Source organism: Cucumis sativus, chromosome 6, assembly GCF_000004075.3.
Source record: "Cucumis sativus cultivar 9930 chromosome 6, Cucumber_9930_V3, whole genome shotgun sequence".
In the NCBI taxonomy this organism is placed as follows: Eukaryota; Viridiplantae; Streptophyta; class Magnoliopsida; order Cucurbitales; family Cucurbitaceae; genus Cucumis; species Cucumis sativus.
The window spans coordinates 25,304,966-25,332,419 of NC_026660.2; the positions used below are offsets into that span (position 1 = coordinate 25,304,966).

Consider the following 27,454-nt stretch of genomic DNA (forward strand, 5'->3'; position numbering starts at 1 on the left):
ATTTCATAAAACATTTGCAAATTTTCTAATTTTATAAAGTTTCAAACACGATATTCAACAAAAGGGAGATAATTTGTAAAATCTTTTTTTTTTTTTTTTTTTTTTTTTTTTTTTTACTTTTTAAAAGTGAAAGTGAATAGTAATAGTCTTTTCTTTCCAACTTTTAAGTTGAGTGATATAGAGGTCATAAATTAGTACAACACCCCATTAGTTAACTTTATATATTTTGAAATATACACATCGAGTTAACTTTATATATTAATTAATGTGTGTCATTCTTTTTTTAGAAACAAAAGGTTAGTCTCATAGTTCTTTTTTTTTTTTTCTTGAGAAGGAATAAGATGGTTATAAATACTAAACAACCATGATGTTTTGGTAGTATTTGTTAATGAAATAATTTTTTGAAATTGTGTTATTATTGAAATAAAAATTCATACAAATGATAAGAATTATAAACTTACAAAAAAAAAAAAAAGAAAAAAAAGAAGAGGATAATTACAACAGCTAGCTTTTTGGGTAATTTCTAAATTCATACACATCTCCAAAATAAATAAGGAAGAGGGAACAAAAACCGTTCATTCTATTCCGAGTTTCATTAATTTAATACCTAAAAATCTAGATTCCTCATCCCATTTCAAAATCAATCTTCATTTACACTTTTACTCTTTTAAATGTTATTAATTAAAGATGAAATACTCTAGTCTCTAACACTATATTAAATCATGGATTGACATCCAAAAGCTTAAGCTAATATCATGCATATATGAAGGTAAATTTAATATATTATATCATCTAAGATAGAGATTGAAGCACTTGAGCTATCAACCAAGGAAAAAGCTGAAAGAGTAGATATAGAGAGAGATGGATGAAAAGTAGTTTGCATGAGAGAGGGAAATGGAGATTGGGAGAGAGAGAGAGAGAGAGAGAGAGAAGGTAGCTAGTAAGCCCAGAAACTTGATTCTAGGGTTTGTCCTCCCAGATTAGGGTGTAAAGAAGAAAGTTGGAAAGATTTGAAGTGCATCAAAATCGAAATGAATGGAAGATGGGGTCCACTGATTGAGCAGGTTAGTGAGTAAGAGCCATTGATTGGATGAAAAACAAAAAAGAAAAGAAAAGGGCAAAGGCATCAATTGTATATAGTTGTTTCATGTGTAATCAGAAGCTCAATTTTAGAGAAACATAGCATAATGGTCTTCCATATGTTTTGGTTTGTAACAGGAGAGCCATTGCTTCTCAATCCTTTCAGAATCTCTTTCTTTTTCTTTTAAATATATTTTCAGCTCATCATTCTTTAGTGTACTTCATAAAGAACCCTATATAGTTCTTAAACTATTCAATCTCACGCCTTCTCATATGGATAACAAAAAATGGTTTTAGATTAGATTCTCCAAAAACAAAATCCAAATTACCATAAATACTTTCCAAACTTTCTTATATTCTCTACAAATTCTTAATCTTATTTACTTTTCACCTTTGGTATATAATTTGATATATATATACATGTGTGGTGCTACAAACAACCTAGTACGATTTTCACTTTAGTTAGAACTTAGAGAAATGAAATATATAGACTCCTAGTGGTGTCGTATCGTAAGTACTATATTTTGAAAACATTATCTCTAATAGTATCATTTTCCTTTTGCTTCGTGTACATACGGTAACTAGTGAACCACGTATATGTGTCAATTTCTATATACTTTTTAATTGTTTAATTGTTAATTTTGTAAGATAGATAGTCATTTAAAAAACTGTTGGTATTGAAATTTGTTAGAACTTGTTAATGGCTTTAAAGTTGAAACAATGTGGTAATACAAGTGGCTGTCACATTTTTTAATTTCAATTAATACAATGAGTAGCGATATTGCAACTTTTGAAGATGGGAGAATATTTATGACCAAATAATTTCAGAGTTTCTTTTTCTTATGTAATTTAGGCTTCTATATTCTATTACTAAAATCAATGCTTTTGAAAACATCTGTTCATAAAAGCTTATGATAAACATATATTTGTTTCAGACTATAACATTGCAGATGTCTCGAATTAATAAGAGAAGATATTTAATAATCTTCTTCTTCTTTTTTGCTTTATTTTTGGCGTTGAGTGGCAGTTATTGCACAAGTCTATACAGATTGAAAAATGGGAATCTTTTTCGTCATCAATAATAAAAAATAACCAATGAAAAGAATCCATTCTAAAATTTGGGTATTACTAAAAGAAGGATATTATTTTCTTTAAAAAAAAAAAAGATGAACGAATATACTTTGATATTTAATACGTGAGAAAATAAAAGTAAAATATTTAGGATTTGAGTTGGAAAAAGAAAAGAGTGATAGGCAAAGGAACGGTGGAAAAACGACTCATTTTTCATAAGAGATTCCCTAATTATAATTAGCTGACAGCAACGGATTATAGGGTAATTTTTATATATAAAAAATCAAAATCAATCAACACCATATATAAAAAATATAATGAAAAATAAAAGAAAAACGTCTACATTATTTTACTAATCTTTAGATTTTGAAATATTACACTAAAATATATCCTAAAATTATTTCACTCTATACCATTTTTTTATATCTAGGCAGTTACCATGGATAAATATTTATGAGTTATTAATTAATATGATTTTTTTTAACTAAACCTATTTTTATTTTTGATTTTGTTATTATTTTTACTTAATCATATTAATTTTTAAAAAACTATCTAACAGTAATGTAATACTAAAAATAGATGGTTAAGATTTAAACTAGATTAATATAAAAATTTCAACATACAAAATATTAATCTGTCTTGAACTAACAAGGAATGACAATATTAGTTATTGGTACGGTATAATTGTTTTTAAAAATATATTTTTATTAGAATAATTGTTTTAAGAAAACACATATTAAATTCTTTTAATAAGGAAGTAAAATAGTCAACCCATTTAAAAATAAAATTTATTGAATAAATCTTTAACTAAGTATCCTATAATTAAGAAATACTCTATAACCACACCCATTTTAAGGGGAAGAAGTGATCATATGGTTGAATAAAAGCCTATATAAACCTGCTTGAGCTGAAATCAATTCAACCAAAAGCTTCTTTAATTCATCCTATTACTCAATTTTTTCCACTATGACCGTCATGAAATTTCTTATTGTTCCTCTTGTTTTGGTTGCTTTCTCGTGTAACATATGTGAGAGCTTTGAATTGGAAAGAAAGGATTTTGAATCTGAAAAGAGTCTAATGCAACTCTACAAGAGATGGAGTAGCCACCATAGAATCTCAAGGAATGCGAATGAGATGCACAACCGTTTTAAGGTGTTCAAAAATAATGCAAAACATGTGTTCAAAGTGAATCTAATGGGAAAGTCATTAAAATTGAAGCTCAACCAATTTGCTGATATGTCTGATGATGAGTTTAGGAACATGTATAGTTCCAATATTACTTACTACAAAGACTTACATGCCAAGAAAATAGAAGCTACCGGTGGTCGTATAGGTGGATTCATGTATGAACATGCAAATAATATTCCATCTTCTATAGATTGGAGGAAAAAAGGAGCTGTGAATGCCATAAAAAATCAAGGCAGATGTGGTAATATGTCTTCTACTAATAATTATGTTTTAATTTAGAGTTCTTTTCTACTACTAATAATTATGTTTTAATTTAGAGTTCTTTTCTAACGCCTAAATAATTATAATTATGTGTTATGTGTTCGGCAGGAAGTTGTTGGGCATTTGCTGCTGTGGCTGCAGTGGAATCTATTCACCAAATAAAAACAAATGAGTTAGTATCTCTTTCAGAGGAAGAGGTGTTGGATTGTGATTATAGAGACGGTGGTTGTCGTGGAGGATTCTATAACTCCGCATTTGAGTTCATGATGGATAACGATGGGGTTACAATTGAGGATAACTATCCGTATTACGAAGGAAATGGATATTGTCGTAGACGAGGAGTGAGTTGAAACCAATATAATTCTAATTAAACTATCTAAATTTATTTTATAATTGAATTATTCATAATATAATTATGTGTGTTGTGTTTGATATTTCATTAATAGGGCCGCAATAAGAGGGTGAGAATTGATGGATACGAGAATGTACCTCGAAACAATGAGTATGCTTTGATGAAAGCAGTGGCACACCAACCGGTAGCAGTGGCCATAGCGTCAGGTGGAAGTGACTTTAAATTTTACGGTGGTGGAATGTTTACGGAAAATGACTTTTGTGGATTTAACATTGATCACACGGTAGTGGTAGTTGGGTATGGAACGGATGAAGATGGAGATTATTGGATAATAAGGAACCAATATGGACATAGGTGGGGAATGAATGGTTATATGAAGATGCAGCGAGGAGCACATTCTCCACAAGGTGTATGTGGAATGGCAATGCAACCTGCCTATCCCGTCAAGTACTAGAATTCCTCCTTTTAATTTAGCCTCTCAATAGAATTGAGGTAGCTAGCTACGTTTTTATTCATTTGCTAATTTTGAAAATAATGCATTTTTGCTTTTTCGTCATCAGTGTAGCAATTCATATATAAATGAATAACGTATTGATATTTGATTAGTTGTAGTTTTATTCTTAATTATTTTTATGTAAAATTGCATAAAATAACATTTTCAGAATATGATATAACAATTATAACATTATTTTAGAATTTTGTAAATATGGCAAAATTTTCTTTCCATCCTAAATTTGTTATTATTTCTAAACTACCATTCAATAACTTATTTCCGTTTATTTTATTTTCTGTCTTAATTCTAATTGCACTATGGAATATAATACAATATTTTATGTCTTAATTCTAATTGCACTATGGAATATAATACAATAGTTGTTGATTGTCTTAATCCTAATTGCAATATGAAATATAATATTGATTGTCTTAATCCTAATTTAACTTCATTTGTGATTTTGAGTTTATTTTGAGTTCCAAGTGATTTTGTTTTATTTTTTTATGGTTTTACTTTGTTATGTTGTAATATACTTATGTTGTCTTATATGCATTAGTTGGTTAATATACTTACTTGTGATTTTCATTTTTTAAAATTTTATGTTGTATATGAATTATGTATTGTTAGTAAAATTAATCATTATCAAGTTTATGAATCAAGTTTACAAATGTATATCAATAGTATATCAAGTGTATAAGTAGGACTTAAAGCATATCAAATACATTTAATCAATCAATAGTATAAGTGAAGAATACTATGTATATGCAGTGTATCAATAGGTGTATCATTAATAAGAGCATTCGTGACATTTTACCTATTAGTAACAAGGACTTTTGTGACATTTTACCTTCGTTTTTGTCATTTTAGTGTCGTACAATCGTTCAATTGGTTGGTTGAGTAACGGTGAGAGCCAAATTGGTTGGTTGAGTGACGGTGACTGCAAAACGAATGGGTAAGACCATGAATAACGATTGGTGGGTATGGAAGAGCATATGCTTTTGATTCCATCCGATTTATTGATGATGTGTGAGTAATTCTTCATTTTTGTCATTTTTGTGTGTCATGGACTTAATTGTTATAACTTATTTTACTATTTTTTGGGTAAAGACATTTGTCAAACATAAACACTAATGGTATAAATCTCATTCTAATTTAATTTGGGAGATAAAAAATTGAGTTCAATTGGTAAGCATACAAACAAAGCACATAGCCCTAATATCAAAATTGATTATAAATTTGGGAAATTTCACTGTCCCTCCACACTCTCAATTTATATTTCATAATACAAAACAATATTTGGCTACCATTTTAAAAATAAATTGAGTTCTTTTTTAATATAATCTTAAATTTTGAAACATGGACTCTAAATCCTTTTTAAAATAGCTTCATTATCTTTATGTTTACTTTCATATTTTATCCTAAAAATACTAAACCCTTATTAAAAACAAAATAATTAGTAAAATCATATCCATTGAAAAACTATAAAAAAAAAAAAAAAAACGCAGATTTAAAATTAACCTTTGAAAATCTTTAATTCCTAACTTTTTTTTTTTATTAATAATGTAAATGGCTAATTAAACTTCTGAATTATTTTTCTTAAACTTTTCATAAATAATATAGGTAATTGAAGAGAAAAAAGAACATTGAAACAGAACCAATCTAAATAATACTGCACTTAATAACTTTTTATCTTGATTATTTTTAGTACAATTTGATAGAGAAAATGGACCAATAGAAGCCGTAGTTGAATGTGATTAAGATATATTTGAGTATGTTGCTCTACATTTAATTCCCATATTTTAATTCTTACTATACTTTACTTATAAATTAGAATAAAACTCAGTTAAAATATGGTAAAAGAAAAGTGAGAATGAGGGAGAGCAGTTAGTTGTGATTTTTACTGCCGTATGCATACTTTTACCTGAGGACAGGGAACTGAGAAGAAGAAGGGAATAATAATGGAGGAGGAACAGAAATAATATAAAGAATCAAATTTAAAATTCATACAGAAAATCTGAAAAGAAAAGAAAAGAGAGAAAAAAAAGGATAGTGATTGGAGTGTTGTGAGCGGTTGTGATTATTTAGTATAAAAAGAAGAAGAGGAAGAAGGAGAAGAAGAATTAGAAGAAGAAGAAGAAGAAGAAGAAAGAAAAAAAAGCATCTTTTAGCATGTGTTGTGCGGCAGTAACCACAGCCAATGAATGCACAACATACCTCATCTCTTCGTTCCTTCCAATTCTTTTATCAAGGACACGTGTGAGCATCAGAGACAAGGAATCAAGTACGAATCCAAAAAAGGAAGATCGTACTGGGTCCTTACAATACACCAGCACCCAATCCAACCGTTTATCTTTTTTTTTTTTATACAAAAAATGCCCTTATTCCACGTGCCCATATCTTACTCGATGTCACCATCCTCTCTCTCTCTCTAATCTCCCCCACAAAATGTTGAGCCATACTTTTTTAACTCAATGAATCAACCAAACCATTTTCCACCATTCCTTTTCTTTTTCTCTTTTCTATTTCATTTTCTCAAAATTGTTATAGAATCTTAAAACTCTTTCTAAATTATATGCATTATCTACTCTTTTTTCTTTTTAATTTAACTATACCAACTGAGTGCCTCCATACATTTTTATATATATATAAATCATATCATTCAAATAAATTCATCATTCCCTAAAACACTAAATACTCATTTTGAAGTTGTTCAACACCAACAAAGAATAGTAATAATAATAATAAAAAAAAGGGCGATTGATAATAAATATTTTTACCAATTAAATAATGGTTACGTGAAGTAATAAAAAGTTATCCCCTAGCTAGCTTTCTTTTGTGTTTCAACATCATGTATAGCCATTTCTTTGCATAGAGACAAAAGGCAAAAATAGAATATAAACATTATTATTTAAAGAAATTTATTCAAGTTCAGTTTAATCATCATTTACATCCTTTCTAGTTCCAACCATCCATCATCCTTTCCAATATATATTCTCACTTTATATCATAACCTGAACCTCCTATGCCCAAATAAATATGACAAAATTTTCATTATGGAAAACGTTTTTCATTACTATTCCCAAACTACCCTTCAACGTATTTCTTCTCCAAACTTAGTTTAAGCCATATTCACAATATAATTAGTAAAATGAATCATTATTCAAGTATACATATCACTCAAGTTTACAAGTGTAAATCAATAGTGTATCAAACATGACTTCAAGTATATAACTTATTTAATCAATTGAGTGTATCAATGAAGATTACTAAAGTGTATATACATGACATCAAGTGTATCAAACATATCATATGTATCAAGCGTATCAAATTCGTTAAGTGTACTAGTGAACCATAACAAGTTTATTAATAGTGAATCAAATGTATCAAACTTATCAATGGAGCATTTATGTGTATATCAAACTAATTTAAAGTGTATTCGTGAAACACATCGTGAGGATAAGTTTGTAATTTTTCATTTTCAAATCTAAATTTGATTTGGGTTTTGACATTTTTTGCAAAACTAAAATTAAAGTTAGTGGTATAGGCCTAATTTATTAAATCTATTATGATAAATGTGCAAATAATAAATATTTGTTCTATAAACTTAATTATTATAATTTTTGTTTGTTTGGGAGTGTCTCCTAAAACAATGCACACGAACCGAAAAAGAAAATAAAAAATAAAATGTCATTATTGTTAATTTTCTAAAATCAACTTTTAAAAATTTTCATTCATATACTTTTTCTAAAATTGTTAATAATTCATTTTTAAAATATTATTGAACAGTTAAAATATGGTTAATATTGTCATCTATTATATCTTTAAAGTCACAAGATTAAATCTCCCACCTTTGTAATTATATAAAAAAAAAAGACATTCTTGAATCTCTAAAATTACCTCATCCAACCAAGCTATATATATATATGCTAAATTACCAAACATTTTAAAAAATTATAAATATAGTAAAGTCTATTAGCAATATGGTTGTATGATTGATGATAGAGTTGAAGTATTTACAATTTTTAAAAAGTACTGTTATATTTGCTAATACTTAAATCTAATAGTTATATTGATAATAGAAATGGTGAGTGTAATATTTGGAAGTGTGTGGGAAATAGTATTAAGTGAAGAGTAAAAGTGAGTTAGGGAAATAAAAAGTGAAAGGAAGGGATGAGAGTGTGGTAAATAGTAATAGGGAAGGCGTAAAGAATGAAAACAGGGATGAAATGAAAGATAAAATTACGTGTAGGTGAGAGACACCATTGCTTTGGGCCCACGATTCCTGTGTTGGCGAACCCACCCACCCAAGAATCTACTAGAAACCATTTTCTTTTTGGCTCGTGGCTCCCCCTGGCTACTTCATTCATTCATTTAATTAATTAATTAAAAACAGAGAGTGTAAAAAAGAAAAGAAAAAGAAAAGAAAGAGTGTAAACAATTCGCGGCGTGATTAGGATGTAATGGAATCCAAAGATTCGAAGAGCAGCAGGAGGACTCGGCAACTCGACCAAAGGCATTCCATTTCCATTTCCACTTCCACTCCCCTATTTATTGTCCTTAGATGCGACGACCCGATTTCGTCTCTAAACACACCAAACCTCCCCTCTTCCTTCATCGAATCTTCACCCTCCTGAATCTCCGCCTCTTTATAAATAACACACTCTCCCCATCTCTCTTTCTCTGTCTATTCTCTCTTTTCTCTCTTTTTCAAATGTTTGAGATTAACATTCACACAATTCTACTCACCCACCACTGATTCCCAACCCTCTACTTATACCTCACTATGGAACTCTCCTTAGATTTGTCTTTGGACTTCTCTCCCAAAACCATTCCCCAAATTCTTCTTCAACTTTCCTCCATCTCCGATTCCTTTACTAAGCGATCCAAGCTTGATGATTATCTCAAAAGATTGGAAGATGAAATGAGGAAGATCGATGCTTTTAAACGAGAGCTTCCTCTCTGTGTTCTTCTCTTGCAAGACGGTGGGTGCTTTCTTTTCGAATTCTCATCTCATTTTACAATATGCCTTTCCGCTTTTTTTTCTTTTACCTTTCCATTCCTGGGTTTGCAGCTATTTTGAGATTGAAAGAGGAGGTGTTGCAGTTCAAGGATCAGCCGGTGATTCAAGACTTTATCCCATCCAACCCAGTTTCTGATCAAACTGATGAGGACAACCTGAAGAGGAAGACCAGCAAGTGGTTGAGTTCCGCTCAGTTGTGGAGTACCAATTTCAATTTTGTTGATGATGAAATCTCAGACCCCAAATCAACTATCAACTTGGTAACTTTTGACACAGATTTAATTCTTAAAATTTTTCATCTTTTTTAGTTGAATGGAGGCTTTTTCTTTTTTCGGGATTAAATTTAAATACCTTTAATTACAGAATGGGGATGAAGACGATCGGTCTGTACCACAGACCCCAATTGAAAATTGGAATTGTGCAAAAAGACGAAGAGCATTCGAATTGTTCAAAGATCAAAGCAATTTTGTAAAAAGAGCCACAAAAGAAGATGTAGCGTTTTCCGAAGTCCCTAAACTTACTCTAATGACCCCAATCTCCGATCCTTTTCCTGTTAATTTGACCGTCAAGAACGGCGGCAACGGTGGACGGAACGGCAGAGCTGCTGTTTCTGGGCTATCTTCACCGGCGGGACAAATGAAAGGACAGCCAAAATTATCCCAACAGCAACAGACTATAAGGAAACAAAGACGGTGCTGGTCGCCGGAGCTCCACCGGCGTTTTGTCGACGCACTACATCGACTCGGCGGATCTCAAGGTAAAAAAAAGAAGAACAACACAATCACTCAATTCTGATCCATTTGGAAAACTTTAAATCCTGAGAATCAATTAATCGATCTATTTCAATTCCGCAGTGGCAACACCAAAACAGATAAGGGAATTGATGCAAGTGGACGGCCTCACCAACGATGAAGTGAAAAGCCATTTACAAGTACGATTAATAAAACAAAAACAAAAAAACACAAACAATTTCCGGGTTCGTTTTAAATTCCGAAAGTCTAATCGCAAACTTGTGTAAATCTTGATGGAAACAGAAATACAGACTTCACGTTCGAAAATTGTCACCGGCGGAAGGTTCAAGCGGCGAGAACGAGTTAAAAACAAGTGTAACACACGCGGGATCCCCAGATGGGCCACTCCACGGCGGTGGGTCTGGAAAAGCTCTGTCGACAACAGAAGGGGAAAGTATGGAAGTGGAAGAAGATGCGAAATCGGACGGTCATAGTTGGAAAGGAAGAATTCAGAAACATGGAGATATGTGAGGAATTGAAAAGAAGAAAAAAACAAATGAAATGAAATGGGCGTTTTTCAGTTCCGACAAGTTTTGCAGAGAAATGGATACAAAATGGGGAATCTGAAATTTCTGATTTTGTAGACACAAAAGAATAAGGTATAATTGTAACTTACAAAGTTATTTGTTTTTTTCTTTGTTAAATGTGTAGTAGTAGTAGTAAGTTAAGGCGTATTGGATGATGAGCATGTAACTTTATAAGAAAAAACTGATCTTTTTGAAGAGGAAGTTTTTTTTTTTTTTTTTTTGCAACTTTTTTCAATGTTGGTGGAGATGGGCGTATTGGCCTCTCATCAATGCAATTGTATTGTAGGAAATAACAAGACATTACAATCTTCTGTCTCAAATCCATCTAAACAAACCTCATCTAATGAATAACAATATTATAGTCTGTTCAGTCCTCGTTCCATTCATTCTTATTATGCTATGCTATACATGTTTTATTTTAGGGTGAGGATTCAAATTTAAAAATCTAAGTCAGAGAGTAAAAGGTACCGTTCGATAACATCTACCTAAGGAACTCTTTGGAGTGCACTTAAATATATATGATATATTTTAAAGTAACAAGCGATAGAGAAAGTTTGTTATGGGAAGTTATGTTCATGTTTATACAATTGTGTGTTAAAAGATAATATTTTGAGAAAGAAGAGAGTGGGACTGACAAAACAGAGAAGGGCTCTGCTCCATTGAAGATTAGTTGATAAGAGAAGCTGCTTCTCACGTGGATTCTCACCATGTTATCAACTAAGCATGTGGTGGATGAGCACTTGCCAAGCACGTGGGTGGCATCTTCTTCTCCAATTTGTTAATGGAATATAGCATCATCGCATAAATAAAAGCAATGGAGAAACATGAAGAGAGATTTTTGGCTTTTTTTTTTTTTCTCTTAGCATCAATGGAAGAAGAAAAGACTTGGAGGGGGTAACAGTGCAACTGAGATGAATTTTCTTAAAGACTGGGTTTCATCTCTACACTCTTAATTCTCATATTCATCATATTAACTCCACTCACACTTTGATGTCATTGCTACAGCTTACAACTTTATTTAATCCTAAAATTTAGAGTAAAAAGGAGGGAACAAATTTGGAGATTTAGAAGTATATGAATGTGTATGAAACTAATACTGATAATGATATAGTGGGTAGACAAAGGCAAGTGGGGTAGTAAAAAATTGAATAGAAAGAGAGAAAGGGAACAACAAGATGTGTATATTAGCCACGTGGTCAAATCTTATTTTAGATATTGAGACAAGATGCTTACAACTTGAAGAGTAAGGTATAGAAAGTTCAACCCTCATCCATTTGTTTTTACTTCTTTTCTTTTTTTTAAAAAAAATAAAAAAAGGTGTAAGTAAACAATTTGAGAGAAGTGAAAATTGGAATTTCTAACTTTTTTGATCAAGAGTGTTTGCTTTACTTTTGGTCAAGTTGTTTGACAACATAGTATATCATCACTTTTTCTTCACGTGCATTATGTATTCCATCAACTCAATTTATATGTAGAATCAAGATAAGAAAATTATTTTATTGTAAAAACTAAACAAAAAATTTGGAAGAGTTGGTTATAATAGTTTGAGTTAGGTAAGGTATAGTATTTCAGTCATAATAGAAAATTGTATACTTTAATATAATAATTTGAAATAGTAATTTTGTAAGGATATAGTAATTAGAAATACCAATAATTATAATGGAGTCTCAAACTAACTATAAGTTGGTGAGGACCAAACCAACAACTCCTTTATGTTCGTAGGTAAACCTTTGATAACTCAATTTTTTTAGCAGCTTTTTAAGTGAGATATGATGTACAGTTAGGAGAGTTTTGTCAATAATATGTATTAAGTGATTTTGATTTCCATAAGCATCATAATTAAATTGGAAAGTACTGTAATTAGCTCAATCATATTACTAAAAAAAAAAAAAAACTTTCACTACTTGGTACTTGATTCTTTGCCTGAATTTAGGAAGGAAAGTACAAATATATCTTCAAAAATTCCTTTAGGAAAGGGAGAACCTCATTCCTTCCTAAAACTTATTTAATTTAATTTTCCAACTTTTCTTTCCTACCACAAAATGACAAGCGCACTTTAGTAATTGATATGACTCAAAATTGAGTTATTGTTTAATTTGTTGATGCTATTCTTTTGATGGTTGTTAAATGTAGGTGAAGTGAGAATCAAATCTTAAAATTTGGAGTTAATAGTATAAATTTAAGAAAATAGAATTTTGTTCATGTAAACTAAGTTAACTAGTTGATAAATTAGATGATAATAATATTTTGTATTTAATTTTAATTTGATATCAAATTGAAATACATGTAGGGATAAAATACATTTTTTCACCAAAGAAATGATCATAACAGAATGACATTAACAAAATTTAATTTTCTAATGGTGTGATCGACTTGACAATGGAAAGCTTATAATGCATTTGTTTTAAAATGTTAGTATGTACTGTACTGAATTATTTTGCAACTATCATTATCTAAAATTTCAAGTTGGCGACGAAGTATAGAGATAAAAAACAAAATTTACCCGAGGTCTATTTTGCCACAAAAAAAAAAAAAATCCCTAATTTCGACCTCCTCTTTCGTCACTGCATCCCGCACGCACGGGTGTTCTCTCTCTCTATTAACGCTGAAACCTTGCAACGGCGACGGTGCCGGCCAATACCTAACGACGGCAGCGAAGGGGCTGGTACTTTCCTTCAACCACGGAAGCTTCCGTAAAAATTATTCTTTTTGCCCTAATTCTGGCTATCCCCTGCTTGAAAACGCTCTGCACTTGGTTTCCCAAGTACCCACCACTGCTTATCACTTGCTCTACTTCTTCTCCAGCCGTCATCTTCTCTTCTATTATCATCTTAAAGTAGACGAGAAATTGGTGTGAAAATCACTCCGTGCTCGCAGGTGAGAAAACTTCCGTTCCGTTTCTTTTTCCTGAACACGTCTTTATACTTATATCAGTCTTGAATACTCCGTTATAGAATAGTGGCATTCTTAAATGCTCCAGTACCTTCACTTAATGTTCCTAAGGCATGGAGTTTTTCACCCATTTCTCTGATTCAATTTCTTTGTGGCAGGAACTATGAGGGAACTCGTGACTGTTCAAGTTGGAGAATTTGCGAACTTCGTTGGTTCTCATTTCTGGAACTTTCAGGTAGAGCCATTCCCGTATTGCCATTTTCTCTTCCACTCTGTGTCTTGTGAGCATTGGTGGAATTGAAACTGGTAATTAGTAAATCTTCTTCTTCAAGTTATATTACTTGTACGATTGATTGGACTCTAACCATTGGGATTTTGAAATTCGTATTTATTTTCTTTTCCTTGATCTTGATGGAAGGATGAGTTGATTGGCTTGGCTGCGGACCCTCTTGGAGATGCTGTGTTTAAGAATCAACATCTTAATATGGACGTACTCTACCGTTCTGGTGAGACACAACAGGTGGATTATTTTATATTATGGTGTAAATGAAGAAAGTTATAGAGTTGTTACTTCACGTCGCACATTGTGGTAAACTCACTGACGGAAGATTTAACATTTAATATTTAAACCTCTTCTTTTAGTTAATCTAATGTAACTGAATATATTATTTCATGCATTGGTTAAAAGCTTCGTTTTAACAAAGTACTTTCGAGTTGAGTTTATATTGTCTTTAACAATTGATGCTTGCTTCTTATTCTTTAAATTGATGATAGTATTTTCCTAACCAACTGTACACCCCTAAGTTGTTGCATATTTGTGCTAGGTTTTCTTTTTTAGCTAAAATTAACTTTCTTCACTAAATGAGCTGATTTTCTGTAATTTGTCCATCTGTTTCATTTTTTTTTCCTCTAAATAATTTGCAGGGTGTACTTACATATACTCCACGCCTAGTTTCAGTTGGCTTTAAAGGTATCTTTCTGTAAACAATACATGGGAGCAAGTTTATCATAAAGTAATTTTATGCTTCCTAGATATTAAATAAGTTGTATGATGCTAATACAATTTTGAGTCGCAACCCAGCCCTCTGATTGAGTTATAATATGTAGGAGGCTTAGGATCAGTAAGTGCACGTGGCACTCTATATAATGATGATGTGGATACGCCATCTGATACTGTCACATGGTGAGATTTTCATTATTGAAGAGAAAATTTTCCTTCCCTCACATTTAGATACACCCACCAGAACATTAATGTACATGCATATATTATTTATGAATTCCCATTTGTTCAACTCTACACCTAAAAGTTGGAGTGGGAGATTTTTTTTATCCCAATTTCTCTCTCTGGCTAACTGTAGAAGCTCCTAGATAGATGGTTTACGTTACTCTTATGCTCATATCAGCGTGTTGATAGATGTATATTAATGTAAGACAAAAAGTTCTGATTTTTAAAGGCATTTGTACAATATGAATTGACTTTCTTGATATTTACAGTTGCAGTCTGATGAGCCAACAACTCCAAAACCCTGTAAAATTTCCCAATTTTGTGTTTGCACTTAGTTTATAACTTTCTAGTTCAGCATAGCATTGATCTAGGTCAAAATTTTGTTTCTTGGATCCAGTAATGCACCATCTGATTTGTGAACTTTATGTATTTGAAAGCTTCAATGACTTCTAATTTGGTAGTGTAATCTTGAAATAATTTTATGGCTTGAAGAAATTGAATGTGTATTTTCTTTCTGCAGGCGTGGTAGTGTTGCCACTCATTATACTGAACCATGTAAGAAAAACTTATTCTTGCAAAGTTTATCTGAAGAAGAGCAAGAGAACTTGGTGGATGGTAAAAATAGTGGTCGAGGAGAAATTGAGGATAAAGATATTATTGAATGTCTAGAAAGTGATGTCACCTTTTGGACAGACTTCTCTAAGGTTCACTATCACCCTCAAAGTTTGTATCAATTTGTTGGATCCTGGGTGGATGCTCAGGAGTTCGACAATTATGGAATTGGAAAAGAATCTTTCTCTTGGAGTTTGCAAGGTGAAGATATTGATGAAAGGCTTCGTTTTTTTGTGGAGGAATGTGACCATATCCAAGTATGTGTTACTAGAAATAATTTTAATTGAAATGTACCAAATGGTTTCTTTATTTTCTTCTTCAGATTCCCTAGCGCCCCAAACTTCCCTTTCTTCCTCACTGGTAACTGTTTTCATGCATTGTATGCACCATCCCTTTGTTTTGTTGAAGATTTTGAATTTTTAATCACCTTAATGGAATGTAATCCTTTCTTTTCTCTCTGTAATTACGACATGTGTAAACTATTCATCCCTGTGGATGTTATATGATCAAATTGTGGAATCTCCTAGAATTTTTAGGACACTGTTTAGGATGAATTTGAAGGTTTAAAACTATGCATAGATACTCTAGGTACCTTTTCCTTGCGATATTGTTCTTAGCAATGTAATGGGCATTATATATATATATTCCCCCTTTTTAATGAAAGGAATGGATATATCTGTTGAGGAAGCCATTGCCATTGGGAAAATCATGTGTTCTACTTTGCTTTTATCTTCTCTTTTTCCATGGTGTTCAAGGGTGGGCTTTGAATCCACAAGTACACTTTATATGACTTAGAATTGAACTTTGACTCTTACAAATTATACTGATGTACTATGTCTGTTAGTATTGTGATCATATATTAAACAGTGGTACTTCATTTTTATATGTCACTGGGTCTCTATTACAGTGGAATTATTTACACCCCGATATGATGGGACCTTTAGTACAAAATTTGTGCTAGGATGGTTGAAATTATATTCCTTGTTTAGTAATGGCCTTTTGTTGATGCTTATAGGGGTTTCAGTTCATAGTTGATGACTCGGGAGGATTTTCAGCAGTAGCTGGGGATTTTCTTGAGAGTGTTGCAGATGAATATTCAAACACCCCAGTTTTACTTTACAGTGTTCGAAGTCCTAGTTCTTCTAACGTGCTTCGTGAAAATAAGAAGCAGATAATTTCTAGAGATCTCCACGACGCAATTTCATTTGCGAGACTATCATCTTTCTGTCAGCTCTATGTGCCAGTTGGTTTGCCAAGTTTGAACAGAAGTATGTGCCACTGTGGCTGCAAAATTTTTCTTGCTTATCATACTTTTTTCCTTCATTATTCTCTGATATAATATTAATAATCATCTTTACCTTTATCAAGGCAAAGCTGCCACCCATCTCTGCATTGATGACCAGAAGCCTTATCACTGTAGTGCTGTATATGCTGCTGCTTTACACTCCATTGGTCTTCCTTTTCGAATGGAAGCCCAGGGGCCGACCACAGATTCATGTTATGTTTCTGGTGCAGTTCATGTCAATGACATGGTACGTATGTTAGCAGGGCAAGGTAGGCAAAACATGGTGGCCATTTTGGATGTTGCAATGCCAGCGCCCACTCTCTTGGGTATGTACTCTTCCATGGCTTTCTAACTTGCAGAAAAGAGCTTTTCATCATTGGTCATAGGTTTCTGCAATCTGTACTACAGAGAAACATTTGGGCCAATCTTTGTTGGGAAGTTTGCAACCGTTGACACCAGAGGTAAAAGAAGATGCAGAAGATTTGTTGGCATTGGAGTCCATGACTGCCCACGGAGTGTTTGAATCAGGTATGTAGTACATTAAATTATCGCCAGGTATTTTTTATAATGTTTAGTCAAGATACTGGTTCTGCAATAGAAGATGCCGTCAAAATTATCTTGTTTAGAAGGAAAATATGGAAAATATGTTATATGTCTCAATGTAATGGAAATAAAATGTTGACGTTTTACTGTTCTTACTCAACTTTCTCCTCTTCAGGAGGGGACCGGGCTTCAGTCTCTGAATTAAAGGATCAAATTAGCGCTGCTTATGAAGGTGAAACAGTAAGACCAATGCTCTGCCATCTATCAGCAGCTCAATGTCCTCTGCCTGTACCATTGCCTTTTCCTTCAATCTTTGGAAACCTAGTTGGCCAACATGGTCAATTGTTGGCTACTCCAATCTCAGGTGTTTCAACAAGGGGATCCCTTGACGTGTATTCCATCCCCATGGCAGCTCGGCTACGTTCTAGCAATGCTGTACTGCCATTTATAGAGAGAAGATTAACAAATCTTCTTAGACATGGAGTACAAGGATCATCTGCAACCCCATTGCTTAGGAGTTGGGGGTTCGGAAGAGAGGAATTAGAAGACATGGGAGAATCACTTTCAAAAATGGTTTTGGCGCTAAATCCACATTCGCTATCTTCATCAGATTCTGATTGAAGTAAGTATAACTGTTATACAATTGAAAATGTAGAAACTTGTGAGAATCACTTTAAAAAAGTTGTGTGTGTTTGATTTATAATCAAACTCAGAATGATGAAATGAACGTGACGATATGGGTTTTTAATGTGATTGTTCTTATTCTTGTGGCTAGGGATTTGTAAAAGGGCATCAAGAAAAGTCAAGTCAAATGTCAAGCTGCCTGCTGTTTTGGTTGGAATACAGGTAATAGTTATAGTTGCGTCTTTCTTTGATATTTCTGTCTTTTATAATGGTGTAGTGAGTTTGTTGTTTATTTGTCTAGCAATGTTTAAAGATGTAGACATAAACATAAAATTAAATGTTTTCTTGTACGCCACATTGCTGGATGCAGTATTGTTTTTTTAGGGGTACGTGGGTTGGATTGGATTCTCAGGTTATAGCTTATTTTTTCTTGCTAATCTTAAATTAAATACATAAATTTATTAAGAACACATCATTAATAACTATTTTTTTTAAAGAAATTTAATTATATAATATCAAATATCTATGATATTTAATACAAATGTAAAGCAAAGACAAATATGATAACAATTCTAAAAGAAAAATATTAAAATTCACAAATCAATCAACCTTTGACAAAAGAAACATGTGTGTAATTCGAGTTGAGTTGAGTTAGATCAATACATTCTTTTTAACGAATCCGAACATGCAACCCAATCCAACAACAAAACTAATACTATTCAATAGATACATTTTGAATTGAATAGTCTACGTTGTTTGAGTTATTTGAACACGGTTCAAGATTTTGGCCTCTAACCAAATGTAAAAGAAACACATTTTTGAAAATGTATTGTGTCGAAGATGAATGTTGAAAAATTGGGAAGAAAGAATCATTAGATGAATGTTGGCCAATTTTGAAGTTGGAATTTTAATATGATAGGTTTTGTTAGAGAGGTATATGAAATTATGATGAAAGCAATTATAATGATAGAATAAAATGAAAGGGTGTAGACCAGAAGACAAAGACTAGAGTTTGTTGAAAGTAAATATAGGTCTATTACGTTTCTAATTTCCTTCTCTTTTTTCTAAATATAATTAAGCATTATTAATGTTTTTGAGTTTGAAATTATGTTTGTGAATATGATTGGAGGAAGCTGGAGTTGGACTTTTTCTCCATCCTTTTCATTCTTCTTCCTTTCAACAAACAAAACACTCACATACTCACATTTATGAGACTCCATATTATATTATATTTTACCACTTTCATTTAACTTCTTAATTATTGCTTATAAACAACACTGAGTTGGTAGCCACGTGGAGGACGGCCCACACTTTTTCCAATTCCCCTAAACCCGATCCCACTAATTTCCCCCACTTAATTGCCCCTTAATCCTTCTACATTATTTTATGCACTAATTTAATTTCAATTTTAATCTTTTTTTTCGCACTTTGAAAAAGTTACTTTTATTCCTACAAAAATCAAATTCATTTACACATTTAAAACATGAAATATGTGTTTATAATTCACAAAACAAATTTAATCTTCATTTGGTCAATCGTCAACTCCTTATAGCCCAATAATTAGTCATATTTTTTTATCCACCAACAATAAATAAATAAATAAATAAATAAATATGTATTATATTTTTATAATTAGACGTTATTGATTAAGACTGTTTTATTAAAACTAATATAAAAAGAAATCTAAAAGATCCTCAATATATTCATAATAATATTAAAGGTATCGGGTATTCAAAACCTTCTAATATAATTGTGTTTTATAAGTTACAAGAACAGATAGGGATTGTATTAGATTAAAGAAAAAGGGGGTTATATTTGAATAATAAAGATATGATCAATGAACATAATGAAGTGTGTTTTTGTTAAATAATCTTAATTAAGGAAGTTGAGTTTAGAAGATAATTGAAATGAAAATGCATGTGCCGGCAAAGTCCACTATAATGTACGGTCAACCAACTTCATTTTATTCCCCAATTACTTCTACCCAAATGGTTTTGTTTTTACTTCACCTCCTTACATTTAACCTATTAATACCATTTTCTTATTCATGCCTAACTCATCTTTTTTTTTTTTTCTCTTCTTCTTCTTTAATTAATTATGTTTATTTTACCTTTTAAAACTTTCTAACTCAGTCAAACCAATTTTATTATTATCTTTTCTCATCTAGTTTAAACTTTAAAGATATACTTATAAAACCTACGTTAATAAAGATTTAAAGATTTAAAGTGTCCGCTCTCTCATTTACAAATTTGAAAATCAATGTTCGTTGAATATATCAGTAAAAATTGATGGTGTAATGACGAAATTGAATATTTATAACAAAACATTCAAAACTATGGAAGCTCTATTTGAAAATGGGGTTGTATTTTATGTATTTAGCAGTGGAATTATAATTGAATAATTATTGGGTTTTGTAATATTATTATTAATTTATAGAAAAAATAGAAAAGTAAATGGTATGATTTGGAATAAGTAAAAAAGAAAGTTTATAATTAGAATTAATTTGGTAAAAGTTTGATAGTAGACAGTGGATAGAGTAGGGATTATGAAAGATAAAAGTTGTAATTTGATGTAAATGATAAGAAGAAAAGTGAGAGTGGAATCCCTAAAATTGAATTTGGAAAAGAAATAGTTATACAGGTTGTTATGGAGATGATAGAAGTTGGGTTGAAGGATGTTGAGGGTTTAGGGTTGACATTGACTGACAACTTGAAAAGAAAATGGTACAGAGAGATTATAATGTAAAAATTAGTTTTATACATAAAAAGAAGGCAAACAGAATAGACAAAAATTGTTGGAATATAACGTTAGAAATGTGTTTAAAGGAGTTTTTGACTTTGTTCCACAAACAAACACCAAAAAGGCTTTTGTATTTTTAACCTCTCAAATGCTGACATCCCTTCCGTTTGGTATGCTGGGACGTTTCAAACCGCCTTCTTCTTTTTTCTTCTCTACAATCACTCTCCTTTTCTCTTTCTTTCTTCTTCTTCTTCTTCTCCTTCTTCTTCCTTAATTCCATTTCCATTTCATGATACATTTTGCTTTACAATGATTGATTGTTCACCATGCGTTGGCTGCGTAATATCTCCTTTACCCCTTCTTCAATGGTGAGGCTTCCGGGTTCTACAACTGGCGGTGGTGATTCTCCCACCCGAAGATCTACTACTCGAGGTTCTGCTGAAAATAACTACCGGGGAATTGTTTGGCGTTTTGGTGCCTCTAGGTATTCCCGCCATAGGAAGCTTCGTAACTTAAGTGGACGTGAACACGTCGATTCTTCTTTGGCTAAATGGTCTGATACTGCGCCTGAACCTGTCTCTTTGTCGCGATCACCCAGCACCTCTGATCACCCTGCTGTTCCCTTACCACTCCCTGAGGTTTCTCCCTTATTTCAGCCTCGTGAAAGGATCTCCACTTCCAATTCTGCTGGGGGAGAGGGTGATTGCCCTCTTCCATCGCCCAAAGGTTCGCGTGGACGCGCCGGGGATGAACGTGATGTAGATAGAGATAGAAATGCACCCCCTCAGAAGATTGGGGGTGGAATCTCCCCTAACGCTTCCATTAAAAGGTAGCCTCATTGGAAGGAATATGTTGTTTTATGACTTTGATATCTCTGTTTTTATGTCGAAGCAACCATGGGTGTTTAAACCTTTTTTTAGATTCTTAACCACTCTGTTTTGTCTCTCTCTCTCTTGTGTTCTCTTGCTTATTAGTGAATTTGATGTTTTAAAAAGTCGAAGGATTTTAATTTTTTTTTTTTTTTTTTTTTTTTTGTAAAAGTGGTAGAAGTGAATGTTCTAATTAATTAGTTATATGCTTCTTGTCTCATTATTGTTTGTTGAGGGTGTGGTACGGTGTGGTGTTATTGGTAAGCTTTGTTGTTTGCACAATGTTGATGTTGTATGGTGTTCTGTGTTTCTATCATTACTTTATTTTTGTTTTTATGACCAACACTTGCTCTTTATCTTACAAAACCAGTGTATCTGATTCTGTGGGGGAAAGACATAAGAAAGAAGGTCAGATTGAAGCAAGGTTGTCAGGTAGGGCGAATCAGGATGCAAGGAGATATCCCGAAAATTCTCGGAATGGTTTTTGGATTGATGTTCCTAGTAGGAGTGCTCCTACTAGTCCTTATACAAGTCCTACACCTAGTCCTCAAAGAAATATTTCGGGTAACATTTCAAATTTCCATTATATGTCTCCAGTAGGAAATCAAGGTTGGTCTGCACCTGAGCTGCCAAATTTCCCTTGTGTGGCTGCTCCAGTTGGAAATCACGTCTGGTCTGCACCTGAGCTGCCATCCTCGGCAATGATGCGGGGGGTTCCTCCTGCATTCTTTGATTGCTCTACTCTTAGTACTGAGAGTTCTCCCATGCATAGCCCAAGAGGTAAAAGTCCCCACCTAGATCCCAGAAGTCCAACAGGACCTACATCTCCATTGCACGCCAAGATTTCCCATGAAACACATGCTATGCGCCGTGAGGGTTCTGGTCATGTCAGTGTCCACCCTTTGCCTCTTCCTCCTGGAGTGCCAATGCCTTCAGCGTCAATCCCAACAATGGCTTCAGCACCAACCTCCATCAATCTATCATCACCCCCTGTGTCTTCACCATCACATTCAATACCTTCGGCATCATGCTCGATGGCTCTACCGTCAACCCCGATGGCATCACCATCAACCCCAATTTCACAAGCTAACACTAAGAGCGAATCAATCTCAATGAAAAATCAATGGCAGAAAGGAAAGCTTATTGGTCGGGGCACATTTGGAAGTGTGTATGTTGCTAGCAACAGGTAATATTAGTTTCACTGGCATCATCTGTTGTTGTCATTGGCTTATTTGGTCTGACTTTCTTTTTCCTTTTATTTTTCTTCCTTTTAACTCCCCGAAGACAAAATGGAGCTTTATGTGCAATGAAGGAAGTTGAACTATTTCACGACGATCCAAAGTCAGCTGAATCTATAAAGCAATTAGAACAGGTAATTTCATAGTTTATTCGAGGTTTGGTAAACTGAGTAATGTGCTCATTTCCATTCTTTTTTTGGTTTTTTTCTTCACGTACCTTTGCGTTTGGAGCATCTATCTGACATGATCGTAGGCTGTCCTTTCAATTGTTAACTTTTGGCTAACAAATTCTTGTTTAAGCTGGTAAACATGTTTAGAGTACAGTAGCAAAACTAATTTTTTGAGATGCTTGATCTATTTGTTTAGCTTAGTGATAATTGAAATAAAAAATGTATTATACTTTGTTTTTTCAGTGCCAGTGATACACGTGGTGGGATTAACAGTTGAATGAATCTAGTAGTTCCTAATGTTGTATGACTCTGTATTTTTGTTTACTAGTCGTGCCTTAGAAATTATCCCACCTACGAGATTTACTGCTAAATAGGAAACTTAATGGACTAATCTCACCAGGATATAGGTGTTTGTTTTGTTAATTTTTTTTTCGTATTATTTGGCATTAGCCAATCATGAGTCTCTTTGAAAATTTGAAGTTCTGCTTATCTGTCAGAGTGACAACTTGCTAAAATCTGTTATTTAAAATGATAAAAAAAACTCTGTAATTTATGCTTTATTTTTTTTATCAAGGCAGAATTTAATTGGCTCATGTTATCCTTAAATGCTGCCACATCAACATTCATCATCCAAATGGAGTTAATGTTCTGCTATTTTAAAATGCCACAGATTGAAATTTGTCCTTTGACGGTAGGATGAAATTTGATCTTTTTCATTGTTACCTCTCTTCTTCTAACTGTCACAGGAGATCAAACTTCTGAGCCAGCTAAAGCATCCAAATATTGTTCAATACTATGGTAGTGATATTGTAAGTACTGATTGTGTATGTTACGACATTTTAAAGTTGTTCACTTTTATTATCTTTTAACTAAATATAATTATTACTCTGGTGGCTGTAGATTGACGATCGATTATATATATACCTGGAGTATGTACATCCTGGTTCAATTAATAAATATGTTCGTGAACATTGTGGAGCTATGACAGAATCTGTTGTTCGAAATTTTACTCGACACATCCTCTCAGGGTTGGCCTACTTGCACAGCACAAAGACAATACACAGGTTGGTAATATATGTATTGACGTGATTGATAAAGTTTTAAGGTCGACATGTAAAACCAAGATGACCATAAATATTCTATCGATAATAAGAAAGAAATACTTAACTATTTAAATTCTAGAATCTTGGAAGAAATAATTACTAACAACAATCTGTAATTTTATTCTATGTTTTTACTTTATATGTTATATCTATTTGGAGACTTCATTTTTCATTGATGCAGGGACATTAAAGGTGCTAATTTGCTGGTAGATTCTTGTGGGGTTGTCAAGCTTGCTGACTTTGGAATGGCTAAACACGTAAGTTTGACTTTGTATGCTAAGTACCTTCAACTGTTTCACTTTTCTTTTTGTGTGTTTTTCGAAGTATATCCATGCATACATTTTAACACATTAATGACACTGATCTTTATAGATTTGGTGTACTTTATTTTTCATGGTCAACTTTTCTTTTTCTTTTTTATTCGGGGCCTTAATTCTTGATGTTTACAACAGTCGAGAAAAAGAACTTTATTTGTTACATTCTGTTCACTTTAGGTTAATAGGTATTTCAATTTGTGTATTGTTAGTGTCTAGGCACTCTCAGCGTTAGTATCAGTCACAGTCTAAACTCTGAAGTTTGGAGAAAAAGAGTCATGCTTCTGCATGATTAACAGCATTAGTGTGAGTTTCCTTTGCTGCCAGGTTGAATTGCTCTAGGAGATGAAACTTTTCTCTTTCTTTCTAAACTAGACATGAACGATGCTGATATATATATCTCTGCAGCTTACAGGACAAGTTGCTGATCTTTCTTTGAAGGGAAGTCCATATTGGATGGCTCCTGAGGTATCTTTTTGCTCCTAAATTAGATGGGTTCATGGCTTATGCTTTCTCTTATTGACAGCGATCACTTGACATGTTAGGTTGATTATATGTCTTTATTTAGTTGGATTGACTTTTTCGTGATGAGAATTTTGATTGAGATTTGTGTTTTCCCTGCAGCTCCTTCTGTCTGTGATGCAGAAAGATAACACCCCCGATCTAGCCCTAGCAGTTGATATTTGGAGCCTTGGTTGCACTATTATAGAAATGTTCACTGGCAAACCACCTTGGAGTGAGTATGAAGGGGTAAGTGTTGGATAACTGGGCATGTACATGTAGCTGCATCAATTCAGATAGAATTTTAATCTTTCCACTCAGACGCCATTTGATGAAAGTTGATAGGTAGAAGAACACCTATTTCTGCATCACCAACCACCTAGATATGTTGGTTGCCTAGTTGCAAACTTGCAATACAGGATGGGACTTGAAAAGTTGAATAATGATACTTGTTTTAAAATCCAAAAATTTATTTGGTACTTATAGCATATTACCTTATCCCATTCCTCTGTCCTCACACCTAGAGAAGGTATATGTGTAACATTAGGAAGTGCACCTCTATCCTGTAACTGTTGTTATAGCGTAGAAAAGACATTGATGACATAACAGAGCAATTCATTTGCATGTTGAACTCATAATTGGTAGCTATTTTTCATGAGTCTAGTAGATTTTACTATTTGGTTGGTGTTTACAAGTCCATCTGTTAATACAGGCTGCAGCTATGTTTAAAGTCATGAAAGATACCCCACCAATGCCTGAATCATTGTCATACGAAGCGAGAGATTTCTTAAAATGTTGCTTTCAAAGAAATCCTGCAGAGAGGCCGACCGCTGCCATGCTGCTTGAACATCCGTTCATGAAAAACTTGCAGTATACAGATGCTTCATCTTGCTCTCAGGTTGTTGCTGGAGCAAGTTTGATGGTAAACATAAAATAGATGCTATATCCTCCTTCCACCCTATTTAACTCGTCATTTTTCATGACAATGTGGTTTATGATGTCAGGATAAATGTTATAGCCCAAGTAAACAATATTCAAGTAAATCTGATCAGTCTTCCATGCTTCCAAGCCCACAAAATTCCAAGGGAAAGTTAGCGGCCGATAAGTAAGAGTTACTTTTTCTCTTATTCTTCAGTTCTCATTTGTAATTGGACCATGAATGCATTCATTTTAATTCTCTGCTCGACTCTAGTTTCATGAACTATCGTTTTGTTCTTTCCCAGTGTGATTGGCCCACTATCTCATCATGAAACCTCTGACTTAACAGTAATGTCTCGTTATTCCCCCCGTTCTACCCTTGAAGCTCTTCCAATGGTGTCTCCTCTGCGCTCGGTTCCCAATGCGCATCATTATGGTTCCCCTACAAATGCAGCTGATATTGTAAATCAAATCAATAGGAAGAACCATACATTAATATGATAGCCCATGGATGGGAGGGAAAGAAAGTGCTTGTGCCAGACTTGCCCTCAGCTTTGCTCGTATCTCCAATCGACGAGCGTTTAGCAGGGGTGGTAAAGTATCGGGGGAAAAGTCAGCTTCATAAGGAGAAGCTAGATTCAGATGCTGCATCTAGTGGGTGAGTTTCTGGCACAGATTGCCACTTACTCATATAGGTTTTTGTCTCCTTTTGATATACTGGAAGTCTTCTCCATAATGGGAGATGAGAAACAATTTTGTATGCTGTTTTTTCCATTTTAGAGCTTCAGTAATGACGACATCCACTGATCATTCTTTGGTGTTGGCGTGGGAAAATCACCACTTCCATTGTGTTCCATATGATACAATTTCAAACTGAATTTGTAGATATTAGAGGAGGGGTATGATAATGGAATCATATGGGTCCAACAGTTGTTCCATGGTATTTTTCTTAGCTTTCATTCTAAAGAAAAACACCTTGTGATCATTTTCCCCACTTCTGTACATGTTTTCGATCTTCATTCCAAAAAAACTTGCCATTAAAAGATGTTGCTAAAAATTGTTTGATGGCAACATTTAAAACTAAATTTAAATCCCATTTCAATATTTTGTTCTCTCATGTGTAATGTTTTTCTTCATCCATTTGGTAGAAGCTTTGTATGAGTTTAATGTAGATTTAGATTCTAAATCACATTAATCTGTGTATACGTGTTCATGTTCTGTATCCAATTGATAAGAAGGATAGTTTATGATTTTGCATTTACAAAATTTACTTACAAGGAACAACAATGATTGCTTACGGGAAGAGGTGTCAATAACCAAAGTGGACACCTATAAAAGGTTTGTCATTTGAAGAAAGGAATCCAAATATTAGTTTAAAAATTCATTATCCACTATAAAACTTGGTATTTTTAAGTTAAAATAATAAATACTATACAAAAAATAGTTAAATTCCACTTTTTAGTTTTTAAAGTTTTGAATTGGTGTCAAATCAGTCTCAAAATTAAAAACGAATCTCCCAAATGTTTAACCAAATAAAATAGATATAAAGTCACTAAGACTTAAAACAAAAAAATTGCAACCTCTCTTTCCTCTCACCCTTCTTTTCTTTTCTTTTTCCGTCTAATATAACGACGATTT

The 27,454-nt window shown here is 33.0% G+C and overlaps 4 protein-coding genes across 13 annotated transcripts; all 4 read left to right on the forward strand.

Moving 5' to 3' along the window:
- The first annotated feature begins 3,089 nt into the window (after positions 1–3,089).
- LOC101219723 (ervatamin-B) lies at positions 3,090–4,557 on the forward strand. Its single transcript, XM_011660177.2, has 3 exons — positions 3,090–3,580; positions 3,709–3,941; positions 4,047–4,557. Exons 1-3 carry the CDS (start codon positions 3,118–3,120, stop codon positions 4,404–4,406), a joined length of 1,056 nt encoding a protein of 351 aa, XP_011658479.1. The 5' UTR covers positions 3,090–3,117; the 3' UTR covers positions 4,407–4,557.
- Positions 4,558–8,899: 4,342 nt separating this feature from the next.
- LOC101218926 (transcription factor HHO5) lies at positions 8,900–11,147 on the forward strand. The gene is made up of 5 exons (XM_004141878.3): positions 8,900–9,427; positions 9,517–9,725; positions 9,829–10,222; positions 10,320–10,396; positions 10,500–11,147. The coding sequence occupies exons 1-5, from the start codon at positions 9,229–9,231 to the stop codon at positions 10,725–10,727; spliced, it is 1,107 nt and encodes a 368-aa protein (XP_004141926.1). The 5' UTR covers positions 8,900–9,228; the 3' UTR covers positions 10,728–11,147.
- A 2,128-nt stretch (positions 11,148–13,275) lies between these two features.
- LOC101218692 (protein misato homolog 1) lies at positions 13,276–18,387 on the forward strand. 7 transcript variants are annotated; one of them, XM_031888040.1, is made up of 12 exons: positions 13,291–13,526; positions 13,571–13,660; positions 13,834–13,910; positions 14,094–14,195; positions 14,600–14,645; positions 14,783–14,858; positions 15,421–15,769; positions 16,528–16,780; positions 16,881–17,123; positions 17,206–17,325; positions 17,516–17,962; positions 18,116–18,387. In XM_031888040.1, exons 3-11 carry the CDS (start codon positions 13,839–13,841, stop codon positions 17,959–17,961), a joined length of 1,707 nt encoding a protein of 568 aa, XP_031743900.1. In that variant the 5' UTR covers positions 13,291–13,526; positions 13,571–13,660; positions 13,834–13,838; the 3' UTR covers position 17,962; positions 18,116–18,387. The 7 variants fall into 7 exon arrangements, with proteins under 7 accessions (XP_004141925.1, XP_031743901.1, XP_031743900.1 ...); XM_004141877.3 differs by having other exon boundaries at positions 13,276–13,660; XM_031888041.1 differs by having other exon boundaries at positions 13,276–13,660; positions 14,792–14,858.
- A 2,403-nt stretch (positions 18,388–20,790) lies between these two features.
- Positions 20,791–26,846, forward strand: LOC101219486 (mitogen-activated protein kinase kinase kinase 5). 4 transcript variants are annotated; one of them, XM_011659547.2, is made up of 12 exons: positions 20,800–21,532; positions 21,943–22,136; positions 22,230–22,758; positions 22,857–22,944; positions 23,727–23,789; positions 23,881–24,044; positions 24,265–24,340; positions 24,806–24,865; positions 25,022–25,147; positions 25,611–25,820; positions 25,903–26,003; positions 26,122–26,846. In XM_011659547.2, the coding sequence occupies exons 1-12, from the start codon at positions 21,030–21,032 to the stop codon at positions 26,315–26,317; spliced, it is 2,310 nt and encodes a 769-aa protein (XP_011657849.1). In that variant the 5' UTR covers positions 20,800–21,029; the 3' UTR covers positions 26,318–26,846. The 4 variants fall into 4 exon arrangements, with proteins under 4 accessions (XP_011657850.1, XP_031743967.1, XP_011657848.1 ...); XM_011659548.2 differs by having other exon boundaries at positions 20,791–21,532; positions 21,943–22,758; positions 26,166–26,846; XM_031888107.1 differs by having other exon boundaries at positions 20,792–21,532; positions 21,943–22,758; positions 25,611–25,796.
- The last annotated feature ends 608 nt before the right edge of the window (positions 26,847–27,454 follow it).

Bases quoted from the DNA above. Each gene is read 5' to 3' on its own strand.
- LOC101219723 (XM_011660177.2), top strand. From the start codon at position 3,118: ATGACCGTCATGAAATTTCTTATTGTTCCTCTTGTTTTGGTTGCTTTC. The intron at 3,581-3,708 runs GTAATATGTCTT...TGTGTTCGGCAG, and splicing joins AAAAAATCAAGGCAGATGTG to GAAGTTGTTGGGCATTTGCT. The intron at 3,942-4,046 runs GTGAGTTGAAAC...TTTCATTAATAG, and splicing joins GATATTGTCGTAGACGAGGA to GGCCGCAATAAGAGGGTGAG.
- LOC101218926 (XM_004141878.3), top strand. From the start codon at position 9,229: ATGGAACTCTCCTTAGATTTGTCTTTGGACTTCTCTCCCAAAACCATT. The intron at 9,428-9,516 runs GTGGGTGCTTTC...CTGGGTTTGCAG, and splicing joins TGTTCTTCTCTTGCAAGACG to CTATTTTGAGATTGAAAGAG. The intron at 10,397-10,499 runs GTACGATTAATA...TGATGGAAACAG, and splicing joins AAGTGAAAAGCCATTTACAA to AAATACAGACTTCACGTTCG.
- LOC101218692 (XM_004141877.3), top strand. From the start codon at position 13,839: ATGAGGGAACTCGTGACTGTTCAAGTTGGAGAATTTGCGAACTTCGTT. The intron at 14,859-15,420 runs GTGAGATTTTCA...TTCTTTCTGCAG, and splicing joins CCATCTGATACTGTCACATG to GCGTGGTAGTGTTGCCACTC. The intron at 16,781-16,880 runs GTATGTGCCACT...ACCTTTATCAAG, and splicing joins TTTGCCAAGTTTGAACAGAA to GCAAAGCTGCCACCCATCTC.
- LOC101219486 (XM_011659546.2), top strand. From the start codon at position 21,030: ATGCGTTGGCTGCGTAATATCTCCTTTACCCCTTCTTCAATGGTGAGG. The intron at 22,759-22,856 runs GTAATATTAGTT...AACTCCCCGAAG, and splicing joins GTGTATGTTGCTAGCAACAG to ACAAAATGGAGCTTTATGTG. The intron at 24,866-25,021 runs GTATCTTTTTGC...TTTTCCCTGCAG, and splicing joins CATATTGGATGGCTCCTGAG to CTCCTTCTGTCTGTGATGCA.